The sequence below is a fragment of the Procambarus clarkii genome, chromosome 35, assembly GCF_040958095.1.
Source record: "Procambarus clarkii isolate CNS0578487 chromosome 35, FALCON_Pclarkii_2.0, whole genome shotgun sequence".
NCBI classification, from domain to species: domain Eukaryota; kingdom Metazoa; phylum Arthropoda; class Malacostraca; order Decapoda; family Cambaridae; genus Procambarus; species Procambarus clarkii.
Window position 1 is genome coordinate 30,722,340 of NC_091184.1, and position 24,015 is coordinate 30,746,354.

Genomic DNA, 24,015 nt, shown 5'->3' on the forward strand with positions numbered 1-24,015 from the left:
TCAAATTTGAACACAAGAGATTACAGGACATGAAAAATACCCCCCATTGAAAAGCATATGCAATGGGTACCCTGGGGATGAACTCTATTATCATCAAGGGACCCCAAGACTTTTTCAACACTCCTACTACACATAATAGGCATAACTGGCAGGCCTCTCATAGTGTTCTAGAGAGGACTCAACAAACACTTCCAAAGAATACCTGATTAACCAGGCTGTGATTCATATGTCAAATTAAGAGCAGCCGCATCCAACGGCCGGGTTGACCAGACAACCCGGGCTGCCGGGTCTTTGGTCCTCAGAACCTCCACAAGGTAGGTAATGTAGGAGGCCCTAGTAACTTCCTAAAGCTATTTCAGTGAGATTGCTCTGTGCATACGGGCTCACATCAGACACGAGATCTATTTGGCCTACTGGGGACCACAGCCAAAACCTGGCCCTTTCCCTCACAGAGGTGCAAAGAGTAATTGACAATTCACCATCACACCAAGAAAGCGTTTGAAAGGTCAGTGAAGGTTTACAGCCAACTGGAGGGTTAACAAGGACCAAAGGTTTGAAACCACCAAACTCTGCAAATGACTCACACAGAACACGATAAACATTGAAAAGTAGTGCAAAACTCTTAATACCTAATGCTACCACCAGGCAGTCCAGCTTCTGTATGCAGCCATCTTCCTTTTCTAATACATTCTTTGCTATCCACTTAGACAGTAGTGTTCCAAGTTTTTCAGATGTGGCAAGCCCCTCTGCTTCAAGCTCAGTGCTGGCCAACCTTGACTTTGTTCCTGCAAAGGCCATTTGCTCTCCAGACAGACAGTTCAGACAAGGAGAGTTCTGGAAGCAGACGTGTGACTATGTCTGCGCTGGAAAAAATTCAGTAGTCATAAGGTATCCCAAGCAACGATACCTCATAAATAGTGAAAATTTAAACTAACCTGAATTGTAGCCATGTAGCCAGCCACATTATGAAACACTCTCACATGCTTGTCCCCCAGTGTGATTACAATCTTGCTACTGGGATCAATAATTACATCCATGATGTCACCTGGAAAAATAAAATAAGTATTTTCAAATGAATTATTTAAACTATTAAAAGTTCCTTTATCTTCAATATTTGAAAAAAAAAGTTATGAGTGTCCATTTCTTCAAAACAAAAGTAACGATAAATTTTGGTGTGAATAAAGTGATTACTACTCTATGCAGGTCTTTAGCCATTCTGCAACACAAAACATTTCCATATACTGTACCATAGTACAGTATATATCTTTTTGTTTTTACTTGATACTGTCTGTATGTATATGTATGTATATGTATATATGTATGTATGTATATATGTATGTATATATGTATGTATGTATGTATTTTTGTATGTATGTATATATGTATGTATGTACATATGTATGTACAATGAGCCATAGGCTCATTAACATCACCAGAGTCAACCCAATTCCTTGAGCACGCTTACCCCAGGGGCCATGCATCTCAGACGCTATGGGAACAAAGGTGTATTGACCTTCAAGTCGCCTGTACTTGACTGATTTTGCTGTTTCCCTGTGGTTGGCCGCCCCACCTGCTTGATCAGCACCGAAGTGTATGTAGGTGTCAGCCAGGGTGGATACATGTAGTCCCACACCAGCTGTCTGCCCCTCTTCCAGGGGTATATTGTGATGCAATCTGAGTGAAGTGCGGGGTTTTGGTCCCTTAGGATGCAAGGTTCTCTCTCTCTCCCCACTAGGCACTGAGCCGAGACAAGGCTCCTCTTGATGATATCATTAACCTCGTTGTGTCTTGCATGCCAGACCTTGGATCTTCCGCAATGCAACCCATGCAGTCCACATTGGTCTGCTTCCACCCTGTTGCAAATACACTTGTATTCAGTGTAAATTGGGGCATCCCTTTGTGTAGCAGTGGAGGGCCACTGCTACATGAAGGGATTCTGGATCTAGACTTGTGCCCATTGCCGGCATCGGTACTGCCAGAAGGAAGTCTCCTGCATGGGGGGGGGGGGGGGGGCATGCACTGCCCTGAGGCAGGCTTTCTCCTGGTCTGATGTTGCAGCGCTGAGCATGGCATCAGCCATTTTTTCCACTAGTGGGTGGTCCCAGCTGGACTGTTTATGCTTTTTATTGGATCTATGATGGGTGTTGGGGCCGCAAGAGCACCTCCCCACTGATTTAACATTCAGTGAAAGCCGGATCGTGTATTCCTACTGAATCACTCAGGGGTTCTGGTAGGATATCTCTTATGAGGTCGTGCAATGCATGGGAGGAGGAAAGGAAGGCTGGTAGAGCAATCTGGGAAGCTGGGCGGACACCAAGGCCACAGAGTTTTACAGGGAGGGTTGCTTGCTCCCATTGAGAGTCGTCCAACGGAAGGTTCACGACTTTCAGCAGCATGGACTTCAAAAGGGCGTCATACACATTTAATTTAGGGCTGATGTAGGATGGAGAACACCTCAGAAAGTAAGTCAACCTAGTGAGAGATTTCCTCTCAAATTAAGCAGCATTGGTCTATTTTCGTACCTGAGTAAATATCTTCGATGGTGTTGAGTTTATCGGCAGTAATAGCAGAGAAGAATGTCAAGGTAGCTAGAGAAGCGATCACTATGGTCCGCCCATCAGGAGAGAGGCGTATCTTGGCAGGATAATCCTTTTTATCATAATTTCCTGTATGCAGCAAGTATACTAGTTGACCTTTCTCATATTCAACTGCAAAACAAAAATGAAAGAGAATAAATAAATAAATGCAAATGTATGAAAGACACCCAAGTTATAATGCATGTTAGAATATCAGTTTCTTCTATGTAAATAGTCATTATGGTTTGGATATGACATGAGTTATGAGGATAAATGATTCTGAGACTCATGAGGAGTGCACGTGAAGTGCTAAATTTCCAAGGAATAAGTAAGTGTGTATCGCTGTGCCTTGAATTATTCAGTAATAAATATATACTGTACTGAGTATGTTAGAGGCCAGTAATCACTAAAGAGTATTTAAGAGATTAAGGAAATTGGTTATACAAACTGTACATCATCTGATTCAAAGAAAGTCATTGGGACCTGAATGTGTGTGCTCCCAAGTTACATGTCAGTCAGGCATGGCCAATGCAAACAATAATATTTTTATTTTTTAGTCCTATTAACACATCGGGTTTGTCATAGTCAGGAGTGACCTCTTGGAAATATATAGAATTTCCAAGTCAAATATAATAAACTACAAGGTTGAAAATACAATATTTCAATATAGGAAAAATCTGTATTAATGGAACAGATATTCTTCAGGTATTACAGTGAGGTTGAGGTACAGTATACTAGTTACAAAGTATGCTACTGCACTTCTTAATTTTAAATGGCATGACTGGTAATGAGCTTATTTGCGCAAAGTTCTGGTAGATAGTTCATGGTATCTAGTCTTGGGTGAGCAACTGGTGCATTAGAGGCAAGATGTGTATCATGTATTGTTATTGGTGTTCATTGCCTTGGAACGAGGTTTAGACCACCAAATGGATTAAACATCAGTTCAACTTGTGCTCTAAATCTGTACAGTTACAAAATATGAGCACAGTAGTCATATTCACTGAGTAGAACTCATGGACCTTATATGTGATGTGTGTTTTATGGTCTCCAGGGTATAATTCAGATTGTCAGACTGGTAAACAGATTGTTTCTGAAAGTCAGTCAAATAGAACAATGTTAGTCAGACATCTAGATACTATACACAACTTACTGTTGGTGTCGAAGAGTCTCCAGGTCCCATCTTTGGAGACTGACACCATGCGGGTAGAATCACAGTTGATGTCACAGCTATAAATGCCAGCCTTGTGCCCTGTGAGGTCATACGCTCGCTTCACTCCATCATAATTTCCTGTCTTGCCAAATTTTACTTCCCATACTTTCACATCAGGTGTAAACCCTGGAATTTTTTTTTAATAAGAGTTCATCACCTACTGAATCTACATATATTTCTAACAAAGTAAACAAAAATTGCCACTACACAATACTTAATTAAACAAAAATGCAGAGGATTGCATTTTTTTAAAGTTCAATGGCTTGCAAATTTATTAAAAAATAATAACTTTAGTTATATTAATTTCATTTCAATATAAAATCTGAACAAAAACAACAACTTGAGATATGTTATGTTTGCAGCAAAATATGATCTTTACTAGACCAAATGTATCTCTCGAGTAACGTAATCAGCGAGAGAACACACACATACCGGTAGTTGCAACGAAGCGTCCACAAGGTGACAGCGTGGCAGAGTATGTGTCGCCATGGTGTGTATCAACAGTCTCTAATATATCACCACGCAGACTCCATATCACAAGCTGGTTCTTGTTATTGCAGGTCATGATGAATTTACCCGACACAGCCACATCCAGCGCTATCACGTCGGCTTCTTCATTTTGCTATAACAAATTATACCATGTGTTAGAAACGCAGTAATTTACATTTCCTTTCTCACATTCCATTCAAAGTTGCACAATATTGTTCCATTAAATTATTAAACATTAATATTTATTTAATAACATCTCTAAGTAATTATGCATTTCATATGTTAATGAATTATATCTACATGAATTTACATAATGTAAAGTGTGTTTGTAGAATATTTATCCAAATTTAAGTCACATTGTTCAAAGAAACTATTACCCCATTTCCAATTTACAGGGGGATGGGGAGGTATCAGTTTGGAGGAAAATATCATTCATTCACTAGATCTTCCACAATAAACTGCACTACACAGAATCAGAATTGCCACTCCAACAACACATCCACAGCAGTACGCCACTGCTTCATGTGACAACATATACACTGCATAATGATTTCTATAACTAGTCATATAAAAACCACATTAAACATTTCCTCCCTTATTAACAAACTGCTTTCACTTACACTTTTCTGTGCTGTTCACATTTAATCCATGCTTCCTCACACACAAACTCACTATGTCAGTTCCTCTTCTTTGCTTTCCTCTCCTCCTAGGTCTCTCATTTGAACAATCTCTTAACCACCCTACCATCATCCTTTTATTTAACATGACCAAACCATCTCTATACATTCTCCTCAGTCTTACCATTTTAAGAATTGCACTACACATCTTTCTGTAACATTTTTACTCTTTACAATGTTCTCATAATACTTACTCTAAATGCATCTCAGATAGTCCATTTCTACTAACTCAACTGTGTGGTTTTCACACTGGTACCACCTAAGCATCTCACTTTTATACCTAATGATTGGTACTACAACGCTTTCATGCAACCCTTTAATTGGAGTCTATTCCTATTTTATACTTACTAACTAGGGCTTTCATTGTGTCAGCCACTTTTCTTCACAAACTTAATTAACTCAACTTTCTCACCAAAAATTACTCCTTGGTCCAATACAAAGCACAGGTATTTAAGTTGATCAAGCACTTCTAAGCTATTGACATTTAGTCTTACTTCACATGGCGAGTTTCCTTCACTCTGTACAACCACAACTCTACTTTTATTCACATTCACTTTCAGTGTTCTTCTCTCACATATGTCAACCAACTTTTTTGTCAGAAGAATTGCATAGTCTTCATACATCAGATTAGATACATGTCTTGATTTACTCTCACCACTCTAAATTAACAGGCATTACTAGTAATCTCACTTTAATGTCATTCATGACAACATCCATGTATTCACTCAATATTCACAAGGGCATTATACATGCTCATTAATCTCCACAGACCTGGCCAATTCACTGAATTAGAAAACACACAAAATGCTCTCACCGCTTACTTTTAATTTTGTATCCACCAATTAATATAATACTGCACCATGTTTGTCTTCTCATATAATATCTTGTCTTCTAATATAATGCCATGTTTCTTCTTCTCTATTCCCAATCACTTCTCTGCCAGCCTCTCTCTTATACTTCCCAACTTATCTTCATAATACTCTACCTTTCTGCCAAGCTCCTCATTTGAGCTTTCTTCTGCCAAACTAATCTTTTCATGTATCCTTAACACCCCCCCCCTCACACCCCTTTATTATTTCTCCCCTTAGTAGCATCTAATAAAAATAACCTCTTGTTCTTATCAACAATTGCTGCTGCAGCCTCTCATTCTATAACCTTCATGTGCAACATCTTACACCATCTAACCTTTCCCTACTAAACATTCCTTGTATACTCAATGTGTTGGAGGTGCACTATTCAGTTCTATCTTAACATGGCACTATCATGTGATCAATCTTAACATGGCAATATCACATCGTCAATCTTAACATGGCCCTATCATGCGATCAATCTTAACAGGGCACCATCATATGATCAATATTAACTGGCACTATCATATCACCAGACCATATACACACTATCATATCATTAGACAATATACAAAATACAGTATGCATCTTTCCTCAATGAATTAAAAAAAAAGTAGCATAACTAACTGTTGAAAGTTTAAGAATCAGTGTTAATAAAATCTCTCATTGCATAAAAACACATTTTTAACGTACCTGCGGGAACGTGAGAGCCACCTGGGGGTTTCCCAATGTACCATCGGGTCTTTTAGTTACTTTGTAAACTTCAATAACATTAGCAATGGACTTGTGGACAATAAAAGCTTTGCCATCCGGACTCCAGCGTACCTTAGTTGCAAAGTCAAACTCTATGTTTCCTCTCACACTTTTATGCTCTCTATTACCAAAATCTTTGGTAGACCAAATTAACACTGTTCGATCTGCAGAAAACATGAAATATATTTCAGACTGATGAGTGCACATGCAATAGAAAAAGAATGAACATTTCAGAGAAATTAAAGTATTATTATTGTTATTATAATTACGTACTGCCAGCACAATACTGTGATTACCTGAAAATCAGACTGATGGTACTGTAAATTGTTCCCAAGTCCTCATGCTGTAGTGGTTAAGACACTCGCCTGGTGTTTCACAAGCGCTTTGTCCAGAGTTCATATCCTGACTGGGAAGAATTTACTGGGCGTCAATCCTTAACTGTAGCCTCTGTTTACCCAACAGTAAAATGGGTACCTGGTTGTTAAACGATTTGGCGGGTCATATTCTGGGAAACATAGGATTGAGGACTTGCCTGAAACGCTGTGTGCTAGTGGCTGTACAAGAATGTAAGAACTCTTGTAAATATATAAATAAATATATTGTTTTAAATTAAAATTTGTTTAATGAACAATACACAAGATTTGAATTAAAATAGATAAAAATAATACCAAGCAACTTTATTTTTTTATTTATTTATATATACGGTACAAGAGTTCTTACATTCTTGTACAGCCACTAGCATGCATAGCATTTCCTGCAGGTCCTTAATCCTAATTTTCACACACACACACACATCCTCAGGAAGCAGCCTGTAGCAGCTGTCTAACTCCCAGGTACTTATTTACTGCTAGGATAACATAAGCATCAGGGTGAAAGAAACTCGGCCATTTGTTTCTGCCTCCACACCCTGTCTCTTTTTGCACTTCACCCATTTTCAGTCTTTCAAGTTCCCTGATGAGGTACAGGTGCTGTATCTGCAGAGGGATATTTTGTTTCTCTGCTAAAACAGTCCTACCTCACAAACTCCCACACTATATTGAGGTTCTTTGCCCCTGCTTGCCCATAATCATGTTGTAGTGTTCCCAGCTGTTAGAAGGATAGAGAAACTGCTTCAAACATTATCATGCCTCTGCCAGGAATTCCCGAGTTCAAGAGTGTGGTGTCCAGAAAATCCACCTTTGGCGCGCACCTGCTTTTTCATGCTCATAGCTAAATATTGGACAAGACTGTAATATCCATCACTCATTCTCTTTGGATGCAGTCCTGTCTCTTCCCAATGATGAAGGGCTCCACCAAAATGAGAATAGTTCTTGATTTGTCAAGACTTATCCATCATATTCTTTGTATTTCTAATGGCTCGTCTCGCTATCTCTAGGATGCCAACTGGCAAGTGCCAGTTAGCACATGGGGACATGTCCAGAGCATCAGTTTCCACTTTAGGGCTTCCCCCGTGATGAATCTCTCTGAACACTTTCATCAGACTTACCAGTCTGATAACTGGTGTGTTGGGTTTGAGATTTTCCAAGTCTTGGTCAACCTAAACAACTGGCTTATTTGTACACACTATGCCGGCTGTCTAGCAATCAGACATGAGTGGTGCTGGAGTATTCAGATTCATAAATTTGCTGAAATCCCAAGCAGCCATCATCTCATCCCCATAAACCATAGGAGATCTGGCTTCTCATCTAGAGCTTGTGATGAACGTTTTGTCACCTTACTGGCAGAATCTTAAGACAGTTAACTTCATCTGCATAGTTTTCTCCCTGGGGTAGTTGTGGCTCCAGAAATAGAATTGGTTTGTCCGGCATCCTGCTCAATGAGGGCTCAGGAATTCCAGGGTTCAGATTAGCAGAGAACACCCCCCCCCCCCCCACCCCCATCTTTTGAACTTTTAACCAAGGTTTCAGATGGAGCTTTATCATCAGCCTTGCCCATGTAGGCTATGGACAGTCTAAAGCTCTAGGCACAAGCTTATATCAGTAGTTGTGAGCTGGAAGCATTGTGGTTAGCTATAAAGTAGGTAATTATAAAGATAAATTGTTAAGCTATTATGTCTATAAAAAGCATACCTCAATCTAAAGAATTTAAATAATATTAAGGATGCAGAGGGATAAGCTTATCTACATGAGAGAAGTCAGATTTACTGAGCAGAGTATCATGTGATAAGTGTTAAAGGATTTGTTGTAAAGCTTTTATTCTGAAAATAAAAATCAGGGTTCAGCATTCAACTAAAAGAAAAAATTGTAAACAGGACATGACAGTCATAAAATTATCATGTGGGTACTTTGCATGGCCAATACATCTGTTAAGTGATCCTTAGTAAGTTGAATAGTTTTGTGAACCATGAAGAAGGGAACTATGTATCAGGAGACAGCATCAAGCCACCATGCCTACATAGCACTTGGAAGGAATCAGGATAAGGGTTTGGAATGGGACTGAGGGAAGGAATAGTGCCCAACCACTTGGATGGTCGGGAATTGAATGTTCACCTGCATGAAGCGAAAGTCACTCTACCATCCAGACAAAGAGGTTGCGCAATGGGATGATGCATATTTTTTTGTGGCCCATTCAGATCCGCTATTTCTATCTTCAGGCCAGATAGGCTGAACCAGTCCCACTTTTTGACTTCCCTCAGTAGATCAATTAACATTATTATTCAACCTGTTCTATGCTCTCCACCAATAATCACATTGAATTCTAGAACATCTTTACCACCCACCTGTATAGAATTAGGTGGTAGAAATAGTGATAGACCATTTAGAGGTCAACCAGAAAGCAATACGGTATAATGAAAAGTGATGGCTGCTCAAGCTAAACTTGGGACTCCCTGCCAGAGTAGAATCCAAGATCTGAGAAAATTATCATAACATCAACGCTACTCTTAACCCCTGCACTGTACCAGCCGACATATTAAGGGAAGTGGTGGCGCTCCAGTACACATATGATGATGTTAGTATATCATAAGATTCAAAACTTATCCATACAAGTGACCTTACATTTGCTTTCTCAGGCCTCCAGCAACCATACCCCATCTTTAAAAAAATCCTGAATCCCTCACTTTCCTTCCATAGACTTAGTAACGTGATCTAGGTTACTAAGGTTGAAACACTTTTGTGTTCCTTAAGTATTGCTAAATGACAAGACTTAAGGAACACAAAAGAAGTGTTCAAGTCTGCAGACACAAATAATGCTCTCTTCTGTCATGTTGGGGATTCTGGTCATCTTATTGATTGGTCTTCTGAAATAATCTTTTCTGTCTCTACTCTTCACAGAAGCAGTCTTGTTGAATCGGCTCCGACACACAACCTACCAACATGAACCTTAGTCCTGGCTTTGTTGCTGTTGACTCTTCCCTTCCACAGTACAGTACATACTCAAATGTTCTAAACTTTCTAACAAAAGTGACACAACATAAGTCTACACATACTTTTTTGTGTTTTCTTTCTCTTCTTACATTTCCATTCTTACTCCAATTATTATCCCCTTACACCCTTTATTTCACCAATCCCTAACATACCTTTTGCCCTGTTCTTACCTTCCTCTAAGGTTTCCTCCTCATCTCTCCTGCCTTACTTATGTCCATGCCTCCCTCGTCTCATCACAATCGACTTGATAATGGTCCAGGGTGGACCAAAACATCGTTTTTCCATCTTCTAGTGTGTGGTTTGGTCAACTTATACAGTACATATATACAGTATTAGTATGAATAAATACATAGTGCATATATTTATACATACTGTATATTTTCAAAGTTATACATAATGAACACCATCTTCCATAATTACCATTACCTAACTACATAACTACCATAGTGGTGAGGCATCAACCCTGTGAGATAAAGAGAAGCTGTAAAGGTATCAGTGCCCCCTTCAGAGCTGTTTAGTGCTATACAGTACAAACTACCACACAGAAAGACCGAGACCAACACAGGTTGGTCTCGGAACCACAACACAGGAACACCCAAGTAATTATCAAAAGAAGGCACCAAACCGGGAAGGCTATGTAGCACCATCAGGAACACCCAAATTTTCCTTTAACTGATAATACCCATCTTTTCAACTATATCCCATACATTTTACACATCCTTTCATAGATAGGCAAGCACAGCTAGGCGGGTACACACCATGTCTTCCCATAATCTGCTTGACCTTACTTGGTTACTCTCAACTTCATTAATACTGCACACAACTTTCAGTGGTACACGATGATCCTTTCAATAGGGTCAACCCACCTTAGTGCTCTCGGTATTCTTCACTTTAAAGACTTGTGCACTACAACTTATAATAAAAAAAATTATTCTTTACAGTTCCTCAAATTGTTCACTTCTATTGCTCTAATTCATTATATATATAATTAGTATGCAGTATTTACAGTAATCAGGGGATTATTTTATTATTACATTATAGATTTTTTGCATACAGTACTTTAAAGCAAAAATCTGGCAACATTAGTCATAATCAAGCATGTAATCTGGTCACATCCAGGCAATTCAGAGTTATCCTAAGAGATAATTCAAAGTCGATCTTTTGCGGATTAATCAATGATTTGGGATATCAGGCTTTGGAATAGTGATTAACCACTGTACAGTCAAATCAATCTAATGAGCTACTCATTTGTAGTATATGAAAGAATTAGGCAAAGTAAATGTCCAAAGAGATATAACGAGGGAATAATAAACGTAAATGGTATTAAACTTTATTGTTTAACAGCAATATATAATACTTGCTTCAAATAAATCACCGAGTTACGAAGGTACTGTATCTCTTAAGTTTTATCTGCATAGCAGTCTTTAAATTTTACAGTTTTTTTTTTTAGTTTTATGATATTTGAAGTGAAGATTGTTCAATTTACCTAATCTAATGACTGAAAAATTGGTTTGGTAAATACAAGTTCACTAGGGCAGAAAATGATAGGATAGAATTACAGTATTGAAATAAGAATTGACAAAACAGAGTAGTCAAATTAAAATAATTTGTTCTAATTAGGAAGATCAATAAAATGAGGACAAAAAATATATTTAAAAATTCTTTATCGTATGTTAAAAATTGGACCATAATGAGGATTTATGATGAAAGTATAAAAATAAACAAAACAGGAATTTATGACTTGTTATGAAAGTTATGAAAGCTAAAACAATGAGTTACATGTAAACTAGGAGATCATGACATCAATGACAATGCTCCAAAAAGCTGTCATTGTTTTTAATGAATTTTGCAAATGAAAATAATTTATAATAACTAAAATTATCAACACTTGGGCATTCACACAACTAAAAACACCTACCAACAAAACACCAACCACGAGTCAAATATTTTCCGCAATTAAAAAATAAAATGGCATTTTTTTCTGCACAAGTCAACTAGAGCCTTCTACTTAGCTTCTTAAACAAATAAAAATGGCCACATGCTCAGCTGGCTGGGATTATATTTTAATTGAAAATTTTGATAAAAAAAAATCACTTTAGAAAAGGCATTCATGCAGAGTATCAGATCATAGGAATAATTAAAATAAGCTTGCTAACAACAGGACATCCAAGAGGAAAGAGGTTGTGCCGACAGCTCAGCCAGCTGAGATACATAGAGCACAACAGTTCTGGCATGTAACAGCATTTTCATTAAGTCACCCAATACTGGAATGCTAATTATCACAGCTATTACTGCACATATACGAGCTTTGCCAAGACACTGCATCTGTTTAAACGCTATCAATTAGTATAAAAATGTAGCAAACTATACACTATAAAATCCTAACTACTACCTATCTAGATGAGTCACAACCACAAACAAAACATAAATTACCCTATACAAAAAGCTGCCATATAAGTTCCTATCCTACTTGTGATAAATAACTAAAATTGGATGCTTATAAATGTACCATTCATTTTTCTCACAGGTTTCAAGTTTAATTAATTTCATATTCTATCATACAGAGTACAATCAATAAAATCTAATTGTAAAGGCTTTCATTTGAAGCTAAAAATGTATTAAAATCTATGCACTTATTGCATCATGAACATTACAAAATGAAAGCTATGAGCAAGAAAAGAGCATTCAACATGCACTAAGCAAACAAACTTTCAAAACTCAACCTTGAGTACACAATGATTAAGGCACAATATGTGATATGACTTTTTTTTTTTTTAGATTCCCAGAGCATAAACACTAGTTTGTATTAAGAATTAACATGGAATCACATCACATATTTTGAAGTGCAACTGGTAATGGAGCTATTTTAGGAAATTTGGGAGATTCAACAAAATAATTAAGAACCAGGTCCAGAACAGCACTGGCATCCTCTAGGCTGTCATGACCCCTATTTCCATCCTTTTGAATATCCCTACACAAGTGTCTCTTGGCCAATGACTTTAATGACTGCTTGTTTACAACTAGCCCCAATGACTGAGAATTTTGTGGAGCCTTGAAGAGCAAGGCAGTGTCTATAACATTGCGGTGAACCATGTGCAATGCTGCCAGGTCACCTTCTAAGCTGTGACCAATGAGGACTGTTGAACTTGACACCAGATTCAATACCCTGTCACGAGCCTCTGTAAAGGACACAGCTTGATCCATGTGTCTGGCAGTAATGCCCGAGAACTGTGTGTTGTAATCAAACACTCGTCCCACGGGCTTTACGTAGAGATCAAGAATTACCTTCCCATTAATACTTACTAAGGTGACTCTTGCCAACTCAAATCCTTCTGTTGTGAAGATCATCTCACAATCTAAACCTAGTACTCTTTTGCCTTCTCCTCCTCTTGTACAAATAAAGGTATCCAAAGGGCCATTTAGACCCACTTTTATATTATAATACACATGCATGGGTGCTATGGTACATCCCTGTACACCTTTCATCTTGTTACAACACACGTAACGTAGCTGGCCATCTTTCCGTATTGTCACTTTTTTGGGATGATATTGGCAAGCTCTACTTCCATTATCATTTACATTAAAAGATTGCTTACATCTCTTGCACTTTTCAATTGGCTGATAATTTCCACATTTCTTATTTTTACAGGTAAAATTGGAATCAAAGTTCGTACAGAAATTTACATCCATATCACTAGTGTATGAACTCTCATAATCACCTTCACTATCTTTGCTATCTGTGCTAATACCAGATGATGTTTCCTGGCAGTCATCATGATAGCTATCACTACTGGCACTTTCATCTTCCAGTGATTCTGGATCAGAATAATCAGAATTACCAACCTCAACATCTACAATCTTGTGAATATCTGCTGCTTGTTTTTTATTCATCTCATCATCCACAATCTCACAACCGCCACTCAATACTCCAGCCAACGTAGAGTATCCAATGGTTTTGAATATAAAAACGCCATGATTGGTAACATAGGGATAACCATTAAGCACTCTGTCCTCCATCCCACAACAGAGTGGAAATAAAAGTTCATACAGCTGTTCCTCCGTTTTGTCAAGGTGCTCAAAAAGCACTTGGGTACTTTCACTCCCAATCTTTAATGCCCCACCTTGACTTGACAAATTTCCTTGACCTCTACTTTTCTTGTTCTTATTTTTGCGCTGCCTTCGAGACATTTTTGAATTATTGGAAGCAATCATGCAATCTTCAATGTCTGAAGGAGCATTGCTGGTGGCAATGTGGCTGCTGCTGCTAACAGATGATGTGTCAACCTCCTCCAAGCTGCTGCTGCTGCTGCTGCTGCCTTCAGAAAGAGGGTAGTCCATGGTGCGCTCCAGAACGAAATTATTTTCATTAGAGTTCACCTTCCCAAATCTTCCGCCAGGATCAAAGCGTCCGCCACTTCCAACTGCAGAAAATACAGTGAACTCTGCTTAATGAAAGGTTAAGAAAAAATAAAACTTAAAACAGCAATGTATCTATAAAAAAAAAACAAGAAAATTTAAATGAAGCTTTAACTTCACTAAGCAGAGTGCACTGTATTAACCCTGCTTATCTACAGTACAACAGCAAACTTCATATCAAAAGAAATTCACAGGGCAATATTTTAAATAATGTATAAATTTATATTATGACTACAGTATTTTGAAACTATACTTGAGGAGTAGTTACATAGTTAAGATATATGTATATATAAAATATAGTCACAAGGCATTCACACCTTGGCAGCCAGGGCTTGATGTGAGGGACAAGAACTGTAATGAAACCCAGAGTAAATACACACACTGAGCGATGAAGTATTTTAGTCAGATGATAATATGGCAGCATAGGCTCGATCCCAAATCCAAATTATGTTAATTCAATGTAATTCATTGTTGCACACCAAGCTTACTCTTGTTAAGGAAGGTTAAGTACTGTACAAGTATTCTTTTCCCAACACAAATTATCCTTACACCAGTAACACCTTACACAACGAGCCCGGTGCTTGTTAAATGGGAGGCCACTATTGGGTTTGTGATAACACTGCCCTCGTTAGGCCAAGGTTACATTCTTCCTGCCAGATTTCACAATCTTGTGTAGCAGAAGCCAGTCACACCCAGTCAGGCATTCACAGTCACAACCACTGACAGTTAGTAAACAATACAAGTCTGATGTCAGGCACTCAGGCAGTCTGCCTCCCAGGCCTCCAGCAGATAGGATGGTAGCCAAGAATCATAACCATACAGTAATAGTCCCATCTAGACAAACCATCTAAATGTGGCTAGAGGGTTGTGGGATAGCTGGGAGGGTACGGTGATAGGATAGGATGGAATCGGAGTGGGGGGGGGAGGGGAGCTGAGGAATGGATCGTGTGATTTATAAGCCAGTCTGTCCTAGTCTGATATCTCTGTTTCCCGCCGTGCTGTCCACCCAATGTACCACCCGCTCCCTCACTGCTGGCTACCCACCTGCCACCCTTCCACCCAAGTGCTTCACAGACTATCACACCCTGCAGAACTTCAGAGTGTTACATATTGGAGCATAAGCATGTAAATAATAAGTCTGAATATGCAAGTGTAAAATATAACGAGACATTTTGGATTGCATGTAGTGACAATTATGTGCATCGATGTTCTGCATATTTTATTATATTAGAAAATCAAGTGACAACAATGAACAATTTGTGTAAAAAGTTTGAATAAAATATGTGAAATATAATGTAACAAAAAATTAATTTGGGCAACTCCCAGAAAATTGAGTGTCACGCGTGACCTGCCTGGGATATTTGCAAAGGAGCAAGCATGTCGTGATATCATAGGTCCATTTCTCAGCCCTGCTACAGCCATGGTAAGTATCTGAGTTTGTTCTTTATTTTCCCCCATGTGAGGGAATTAATTTTAACATTTTTTATTAGGCAAAAAAGTTAAGAATTTTTTTATAGAGAAAACAATGTTAGATTTTTTTTTTATTTTGTCATCTGGGTGTTGCATGGTATAATCAATGGTGCAGCCTAGGTATTAAGTGATGCTGTTGTCACGAGCTGAACAGTGGTGGTGTTAGCTCACACTGCATGCACCAGCCTTGGTTCCTCCTTCAGTAGGAAGGCTTAACACCTAAGAACAGTCCCCGTAATTTAAAAAAAAAAATTGGAGATTGTTTATTGGAGCCCTGAGAAAGCTGATGTAAGCCTTGTGTATCCATGGGACTTTTAAATCTTAGGCAATACTCTAAAATATATACTATTTATGCAGCGCAGTCAGACCAAATTCATATTTTGTTTATTTTATTATACAGTATATACATGATCTCGAACCCTTTGATGATGTGACTTGTACTGAATTTTGTAACTAGCTCATCAAGATTGTAACTTGCTTAGCTAAATGAATTGTGGGGTTCAGTCCCTGAGCCCATTATGTGCCTCTGTAACCTTTTCCACTTTCCATAATAAATGAACTAAACTAAACAGTATATACAAGAGTACTTGCACTCTTGTCAAGCCACTAACATGCATAGCGTTTCAGGCAGGTCCTTAATCTTAATTTTCCCTGAAATACGATCTGCCAAATCGTTTAACAACCAGGTACCCATTCACTGCTGGGTGAACAGAGGTGTACAGTTAAGGATTGGCACCCAGTCAATCTTCCCTGGTCAGGATACGAACCCAGGCCAGGCCGTGAAGCTCAAGTAGCACATCCCTAAAGTCACAGTTGGTGACCTCAAGCAGCACAGCCCTAAGGTCATACTGACCTCAAGCAGCACATTTATAGGCTTGAGGTTGGGGATAGGTGAGCACTGGCCATCAGGGTCAACATGACCCAATGAACAGTTACTACACGGATGACCAGTTGCAACACCATGACTCATGTTCCTCCTGCTCTTGAGGCCATCATTAAGATGGTGAGATTCCAATGCAAGGATGACATTCTTAAAAAGAGTCCTACAGGTAACTTGGAACTTCCAGAACAAGACATCATAGATTTAAGCTAAACAAAGCTGCCAAAAAGTAAGAAAATTCACATTCACAAATGGGGCAGGAGAGTGGAACAAGTTAAAAGTAGTTCCAAAAAGTTATATATGCCAGTACTGGGAAGACAGCACACCACAAATGTAGCTCTCATCCTGTAACTACTGTGCAGAAAACAACAACCCAGTGCAAAAACAGTGAAAAATGAATAATAAACATGTCCAAGATGAGCGAGTAATAACCAAGATTGATAACTACAATACAGTAGCAAGTTTTGCGTAGAACATATTCTTCTCACTGTTTGACATAGGCTTGAAGTTATTGTTACAGGCAGTACAAATCTTTTGTACTTGTATGTTCTATACTATTTAACTTTTTAAATGATAACGAACAGGTAAATGTACTCGTCTTTTTATCATATATAGATAATTGTAATTTATTCAATTAGATTATTGACCCTTACAATACGTGTACTGTATAGCCATCTTCATCAGCTACATTGCTTACAAATTAAGATATTGCAGAAACCTTGCTAAAAGTGGCCACCAAAATGGTGGCCATTTTAAAAACTCCAAGATGGCCACAATTACCAAGACCTTAACAAAAATGAATTAGTTTTTGGATGAAGTGGATTTTAAATTTTCTAAAAAAATATAATTTCGTAATCTCCAAAACCCTTAACGCAAAATACATAACTGGACTAATGAAGCGAGTTTTATGCATATATACACACACCCTTTTAATTCCTGTAACAGCCTCCCTCTTATATTGTAATTACAGCCTTCTTGCCCACCTCACTCCCTAACTTCATTAGTCTCATTTGTGAATAAACTTTTTGGTCTCTGCCTGGATTGTACCTGGATGGGATCTGAGAGTTCATCTACAGCCCAGGGCCAGGCCTGACTCTCCTGACCATTAATTAAATTACATTTCAGAACCAAAATATAAAATACAACAATGGTTGCCAATGGGTTATGCTGCCCAACAAAAATTTGCTGTTTTAAAATCCTGTTTTAAAATGTCGTTTTAAAATGTTTGTTTTAAAATCCTATCATAGGATTTTAAAATTTCAAGTTTATGCTGAATCAGATATTGAATAGAAATCTTGCTAAAGCAAAAATGAATCATAAGAAAACAATGAGGTTTTCTTACATGGAATATCTAATCATTGCACAAAATTCATTTTGATGACCCTTGTTTCTTAAACCCATTGAAATCAGAACCACTCATTAAGCAGTAGTGGCTCCCTCAGAGTGAAGCTCCTGGTATTGCAAACAAATTTTTCAAAGTGCCAACAAAAGCCATATATGCTCCTGGTTAAAGTGGATACCTACTCAAAATTGATTTGATACACCATATGGCAGACCACAGTAGATCTATTGCAGCACTGACTGACTTCACTACTGATGGTCATCATGGACAATAGACCATTCTTCATTAGTGAGTAGTTCCAACACCTTCATAAAGTACAATGGTGTCAAAGCCAAATCCATTCATCTCGTCTGGCTTCAAATGGCTTGGCAAATAATGCAGTCAAGACAATGAAGAATGGACTTAAAGATGCAACCAGGTTGCAGTTTACAGGAACAGCTGTCCAGGTTTCTGTTCTCTTGTGGGACGGGAGGAAAAGAAATGTTTACAGTTTTAGACCAAGCCTAAAGAAAATAAATCTTGCTTTTTATTTGTGTCAACTAAATGTAGGTTGTAATATCCACATCATACCTAAAGTGTGCATTAAAAAAAATTTATGTCAATAATCATTATTTCACTGTATAATTATTATATTACTGTATTGCAGTGGTACACAATTTTCTCTTTGGCTCTACAGGACTGCGACACCCCCCCCCCCTCCAACAGGTCGGACATGCTTTCAGAATGTGATAAAAGTATTTGTGGACCGAAGGCCAGATAAATAAGTGTTTATAGATTTAGAATAACCTCATAAGTTATTCAACAAGCCTGCATATGAATAACCTCATAACATAGAACAAAAATATAGACATGAAGGTTACCTATATACATTGATAAGATTTAATAAAATGCAAATGAAAAAACCTAAACATCAAATTTACGTTACTTACCATCAGCTGCCGAGATAAAATGTTTGCCATTTGAGGAGAAGCCGCCACTTGTGACAGATCCAGAATGTCCTTTCAAAGACGTCAACAATTCAGGGTGAGTAAACTGCACTGAGCTTGCAGGCTTCCGCCATGCTGCTGCTGCTGCTGGCTTTTTCTTGGATGCTTTCTGGTTGACATTCTTCGATAAAGCAGATTCCGAGGCCCGTTTCTTTTGACCTGTGAAGTCGTATAGTATATTAAATGAGGTTCTATCAATAAAATTTATGAACCAGAGTTTATAATTCACATTTTCTACAAAATGGTATACTATACTGTATATTGTAACAAAATGGAAACCCTAATAATCATGAACAATACAAATATTGCTTAATTTCTTTCAAAACACACCCATTGAGCAATGGACCAGAGCATTTAAAACACATTTGTGTATTTGAACAAGTTTTACTTGAATCAATATTTTATTAAGCAACAAAGTTTTAGATAGATGTCAAGTATAGTACATGTGTGATTGACCACTTTTTATGGTCTTAAAATGAACCCATCCAATTAATTACTGTATATTTTAAACAATTTTCAGCACTTTCTTCATAAAGCATTACTCAACAACTGGGTTATACAAATATATACTGTACTATGTAAATCTTCTACAATACGACCTTGCTCAAACACAGTGGACCGGAACCACTTGGTGGGCTGGAGAGAATTGGGTAACAAACTCTTGGTGAATTGGAAAATGGTGTCTGCTCCACCGACAGGCAAGCGAAACAGGCTTACCAGACCAGCCTGACTATACAGGTATAAAAAAAAACTCCTGTCTTTAATTGTAACTTCTGTAGCAGTAATAAAATTTAAAAAATCAAACTAGAAGATTCGATTGAATCCCAGGTGGCAATGTTTTTACTATATCGTGGTGTATAGGTCCAAGGTGCGTCCTTGGGAGTACCCAGAGCATAGCTTCAAATCCTCCTCATGGCTCTTGATTTTCTCAGTAACAATACTGTAGGGTAATTTTTAGTTACATATTGAAGGGCTTGGCAACAGTCATTAAGTCAAGGTACAGTCCACCTGAAGATTCATTCTTGTCATGTCCTGGGAAGATTATACTGTACCTTGCATTTTAATTACACTATATCATTGGAATTCTTTCTGGGGTCTGAGGCCCAATGGAGAGGGAGTTATTTTAAGCATCATGTCTGAATAATTTGCTTTAAAAGTGAATATGCTACAAAGGTAAATTGCAGAGGAACTTAGCAAACTGGAATAGACACTGATAAGACACACACAGTCATTGGTCAGAGTCCGCACTTATTTCAACTAGGTTAGTCCTTTAGAGATAAAATGCAGCAAATGCATTTACTATTGAAATCAACAGTTACAATTTAAGGCACTGTACACTGTCTTAGGAATATCTTACTGATTTTTTGTTCGATGCTTTGCCTAATTCCAGTAGTCAGTAATTACTTCCACCATATATGTTTAATTTATACAGTAATTATTTGGATATTTTTTACAATAAGAAAAGACAGTATTCAAAAGTAGTATGCATGTGCAGGGTGGATTCAAGTGATCACAGACAAGCCTTATTAGCACATTTGCAAGCCTGGCAGGCAACCCACATCGCACCGAAAGGTAGGCCGAGCATTGCCGGTGAGCACATAACCCAATGTTAAACTCTTTCACTTACAATGTTTAACCTTGATAAGAATAAGCAAAAATTAACGCATGACGCCAAGAGCGTCATCCTCCACTCTGCATGTACAGTATTGTTTTTAGGATGCCACAAGCGTCATCAGGACGCCAAAGTGTTAACACTTTGGAAATGAAAGTTTAGGAAATGGAATGATATGAACTTTGAATGGAAAGTTTAGGAATAAAGAATGCACACAAGATGGTCCAAGGTCAGCATAAGCGGAAGAGTACTGACTAGAACATTTTTAGATGTGGCTAGCTGGAGGGGTTTCTTCTATGAACACTCTTAGGATGTTATGTTCAAGAGGGGTAACACCACCTGCCTGTAGTTACACTAAGGTCTGCTTTGAATTTTCTACTTATATATCAGTCTAAAGCTTGGCTTTCCTGATAAGTTCTTAGCCATGCTATTGCAGCCTGACATATGCAAGCCAATAAAGTCATCACAAGGTGCCTGTACTGTAACCTGTAAGCTATACAAACTGCCTGTAGCCACCACATTAGCAATAATGTAGCAGCTACTTCACAAAGACATTCAATATGCATAAGCATATTAAATGCTTATGAGTTTCTTTCACCCTGATGCCCCTGTTACCTAGCAGTAAACAGGTACCTGGGAGGTTAAGACAGCTGTTATGGGCTGCTTCCTGGGGTGTGGGGGTGCGAAAAAAAATTGATTGACAGTCAAGAGGCGAGCCAAAAGAGCAGAGCTCAACTCCCCGCAAGCACAACTAGGTGAATACAACTAGGTGAATACAGTTTATGCCAGTACACTTAGCACTGTTAGAGGCCTCATCCCAGGCTACTCACAAAAACTAACACCCAAGGTGAGCAGGCTCCAAAGAAACTAAACCCGAATTGAAACACCAAGGACAGGGTCCAGGAGATCCGCCCCAGAGTGCAACCTGAAGAAGCGAGTCAGTCATTTTTAATGATTTTTCATCGTATACAGTACAAGGAAGAGCACTCCCTAGTTTTATTAGAAATGTAATAAAAATGTAGAAAATGTAGATTGAAACTTCAATAGTATGGAAAACAATACCTAGATTAAGGGCCCAGATTATCCTACAAATACCCGAGTGTGTATTTTGAATATAAAAAACTATTTACTTTTCTAAAACATTAAGATAATTACATCGTCCAGGTATAATTAGTCTGAGTGTCCAGGTCCATTGGAACTATACTATATTTTACCTATGGAATAAACAAGGCTAGGTAGGAGGCCAGCTGTGTGCATTCATGCACTCAACTGGCACAATCTTACAAAATGAGTTCTTCATACTGTATCAAGCCAAGGAAATTTAACAATACATCCCAATTCCTGGAATTCCATATTCATCAAGAATTGTAAAAAGCCACTACACGTATTGTTAACTCTTAAATTTTTCGGGTAGGGAGCCTAGAAACTGGCATTATCCTTGACATACTAAAAAAATAGAAGAGCGCGCACCACTCCATAAAGGAGAGAATAAAGCAGAAGACAATTTATAGACTGATAGTATTAACATCACACGTCATCAAAATCTTTGGAAGAGTACCAAGAAGTAATATCACAAAATACTTTGAATCACAGCGACTAAATAACCCAGAACACACGTTTATAATAGAGCACTCCTGTTTCTCAATTGCTAGACCACTATGACAAGCATTAGCCATTATAGAAGACAAGCAAAATGCTGATACAATATATTGACACACATTCTGCAAAGGCCTTTGACAAATGTGACCATAGTTACTGCACACAAAATGCATTAAAAAAAAATTACTGGGTAAATAGGAAGATGGCTTTTCAATTTCCTAACAGAACCCAGTGAATAATAGCACACCAATGTGCACATCAAAAAATGTAAAATTGTAAATTGAGTAAGTGTTGATGACATTTACTTGATCGATTCTACTTATTGATGGCTAATAATTTTTTTTATATCAGTGACTCAAATGTATCCAGTTCCAAATATGCCCCCTCACATTCTGCTGTTCCTAACTTTCAACAATTCTTGTTTACTTTATCAATTTCCCTTGGAATCTTATGCCGTCATCATTTTCCCCTATACCTTCCCTCAAAGTATGTTGAGGTCCAGTTATATAGGAGAGTTTTCCTTGCAGGTTATATATAGCCTGTTGAAGATAATGAATACAGGGACACTGGCTAGTTTGGCATATGCTATTGTATGCACATCTCCTTTTCACTATACTGCTGTACAGCAGCCACTTATCAGACCACTTCAGAAGTGTCAAGATAATTTTGCAGGATATCACAAACTTCCCCCAAAATCCTCATTCTTCTCTGTTTTCCATCTTTATAGTGATACGAAGGAAGTAATTTCTTATCAAGCTGTTAACAGAAAAATGGATGAACACAGATCCTTGTACTCCAGTTGTAATCCTTCTATGTTGATATTCATGTTCTCACCATAACTCATTTACTTCCTTCCAGTGAGATATTCCCTCACCCACTTTAGAACTCTTCTAGACTCTAACCTGCTTCTCTAGCTTAAATTGGTCTTTTGTATGGGACAGTATTAATTTAAGTGCTTTCTGACAATTGAAGACTATGCAAACTGCCCATTCCTCTCTCACTTGACATCTTTTATCTTATTCTAAAACTAATATATTTGTCAAGGAGGATTTACCTCCATTTACCTAGCCTACTTTGATCACTCTTAGAAATTTGTAGTGCATGCTTACTAGTGAAACTGTTCAGCAGGTCTTATCTTTTCCTCTTTCTTGTAGACTGACCTGAAGTCAGCCATTTTTCATCTGAGCGCTCTCCCTTTCCCAGAGATAAATACTATAGGAAATGGACTAAACAGTGCTTTCCAATATGACATGTGGTACAATCAAATCACTCAGGCATTTCGACAAAGCTCATTTTAACTAAAAAAAAAGTTAGGTTAAACTGGGCAATCTTAAAATCATTTGGCAGATATCTTGGCTTCAAAGTAATTTGTACCCATCTTGTGTGGTCCAAACTTTTGTCATATCCAATTCATTTCTTTATAACTTCTGGTGTCACTACCATTTAAGGGGGCGTTATTCGGGTATATTAAAGTTGTTGTTTAGTGTCAACCATTATTTTTGACTGGTTGTATATGAAAAGGGCTGCACTTGTTCGAAGTTTCAGTACTGTAGCCTAAATAGTAAGGAGGATTTTTAATATTTTTTTCAACGAATTTTACACATTTTCAAGTGTAAGTTTACAACCACACCTTTCAGATATAATCATTCTATGACACTTTTCTGACACATTAACATATAATAAAGGATCTCTTGCAAAAGATTTTCCAAAACGTCTTTAGTTTTCCTAATACAAATAGTCTAAGTTCCCCCCCAAAATTATGCACATATATCATGTTTATTGCTATTATAAA

General features: G+C 37.9%; 1 protein-coding gene across 7 annotated transcripts in view; it reads right to left on the reverse strand.

The window, feature by feature from the left end:
- LOC123768489 (transducin beta-like protein 2) overlaps positions 1-24,015 on the reverse strand; it is a 55,269-nt gene that overhangs the window by 6,505 nt on the left and 24,749 nt on the right. For 4 of the 7 annotated variants that reach the window (XM_045759088.2, XM_045759086.2, XM_045759087.2 and 1 more), the window contains exons 3-4: positions 18,956-19,171; positions 11,237-14,360 (exon numbers count right to left, since the gene is read on the reverse strand). In XM_045759088.2, coding sequence (XP_045615044.1) covers positions 12,748-14,360; positions 18,956-19,171 — 1,829 coding nt within the window. In that variant the 3' untranslated portion in view covers positions 11,237-12,747. Of the gene's footprint in view, positions 1-935; positions 1,046-2,522; positions 2,709-3,726; positions 3,913-4,218; positions 4,409-6,493; positions 6,718-11,236; positions 14,361-18,208; positions 18,371-18,955; positions 19,172-24,015 lie in introns of those variants that run through there. The other 3 variants (XM_045759092.2, XM_045759090.2, XM_045759091.2) reach the window with 3 other exon arrangements.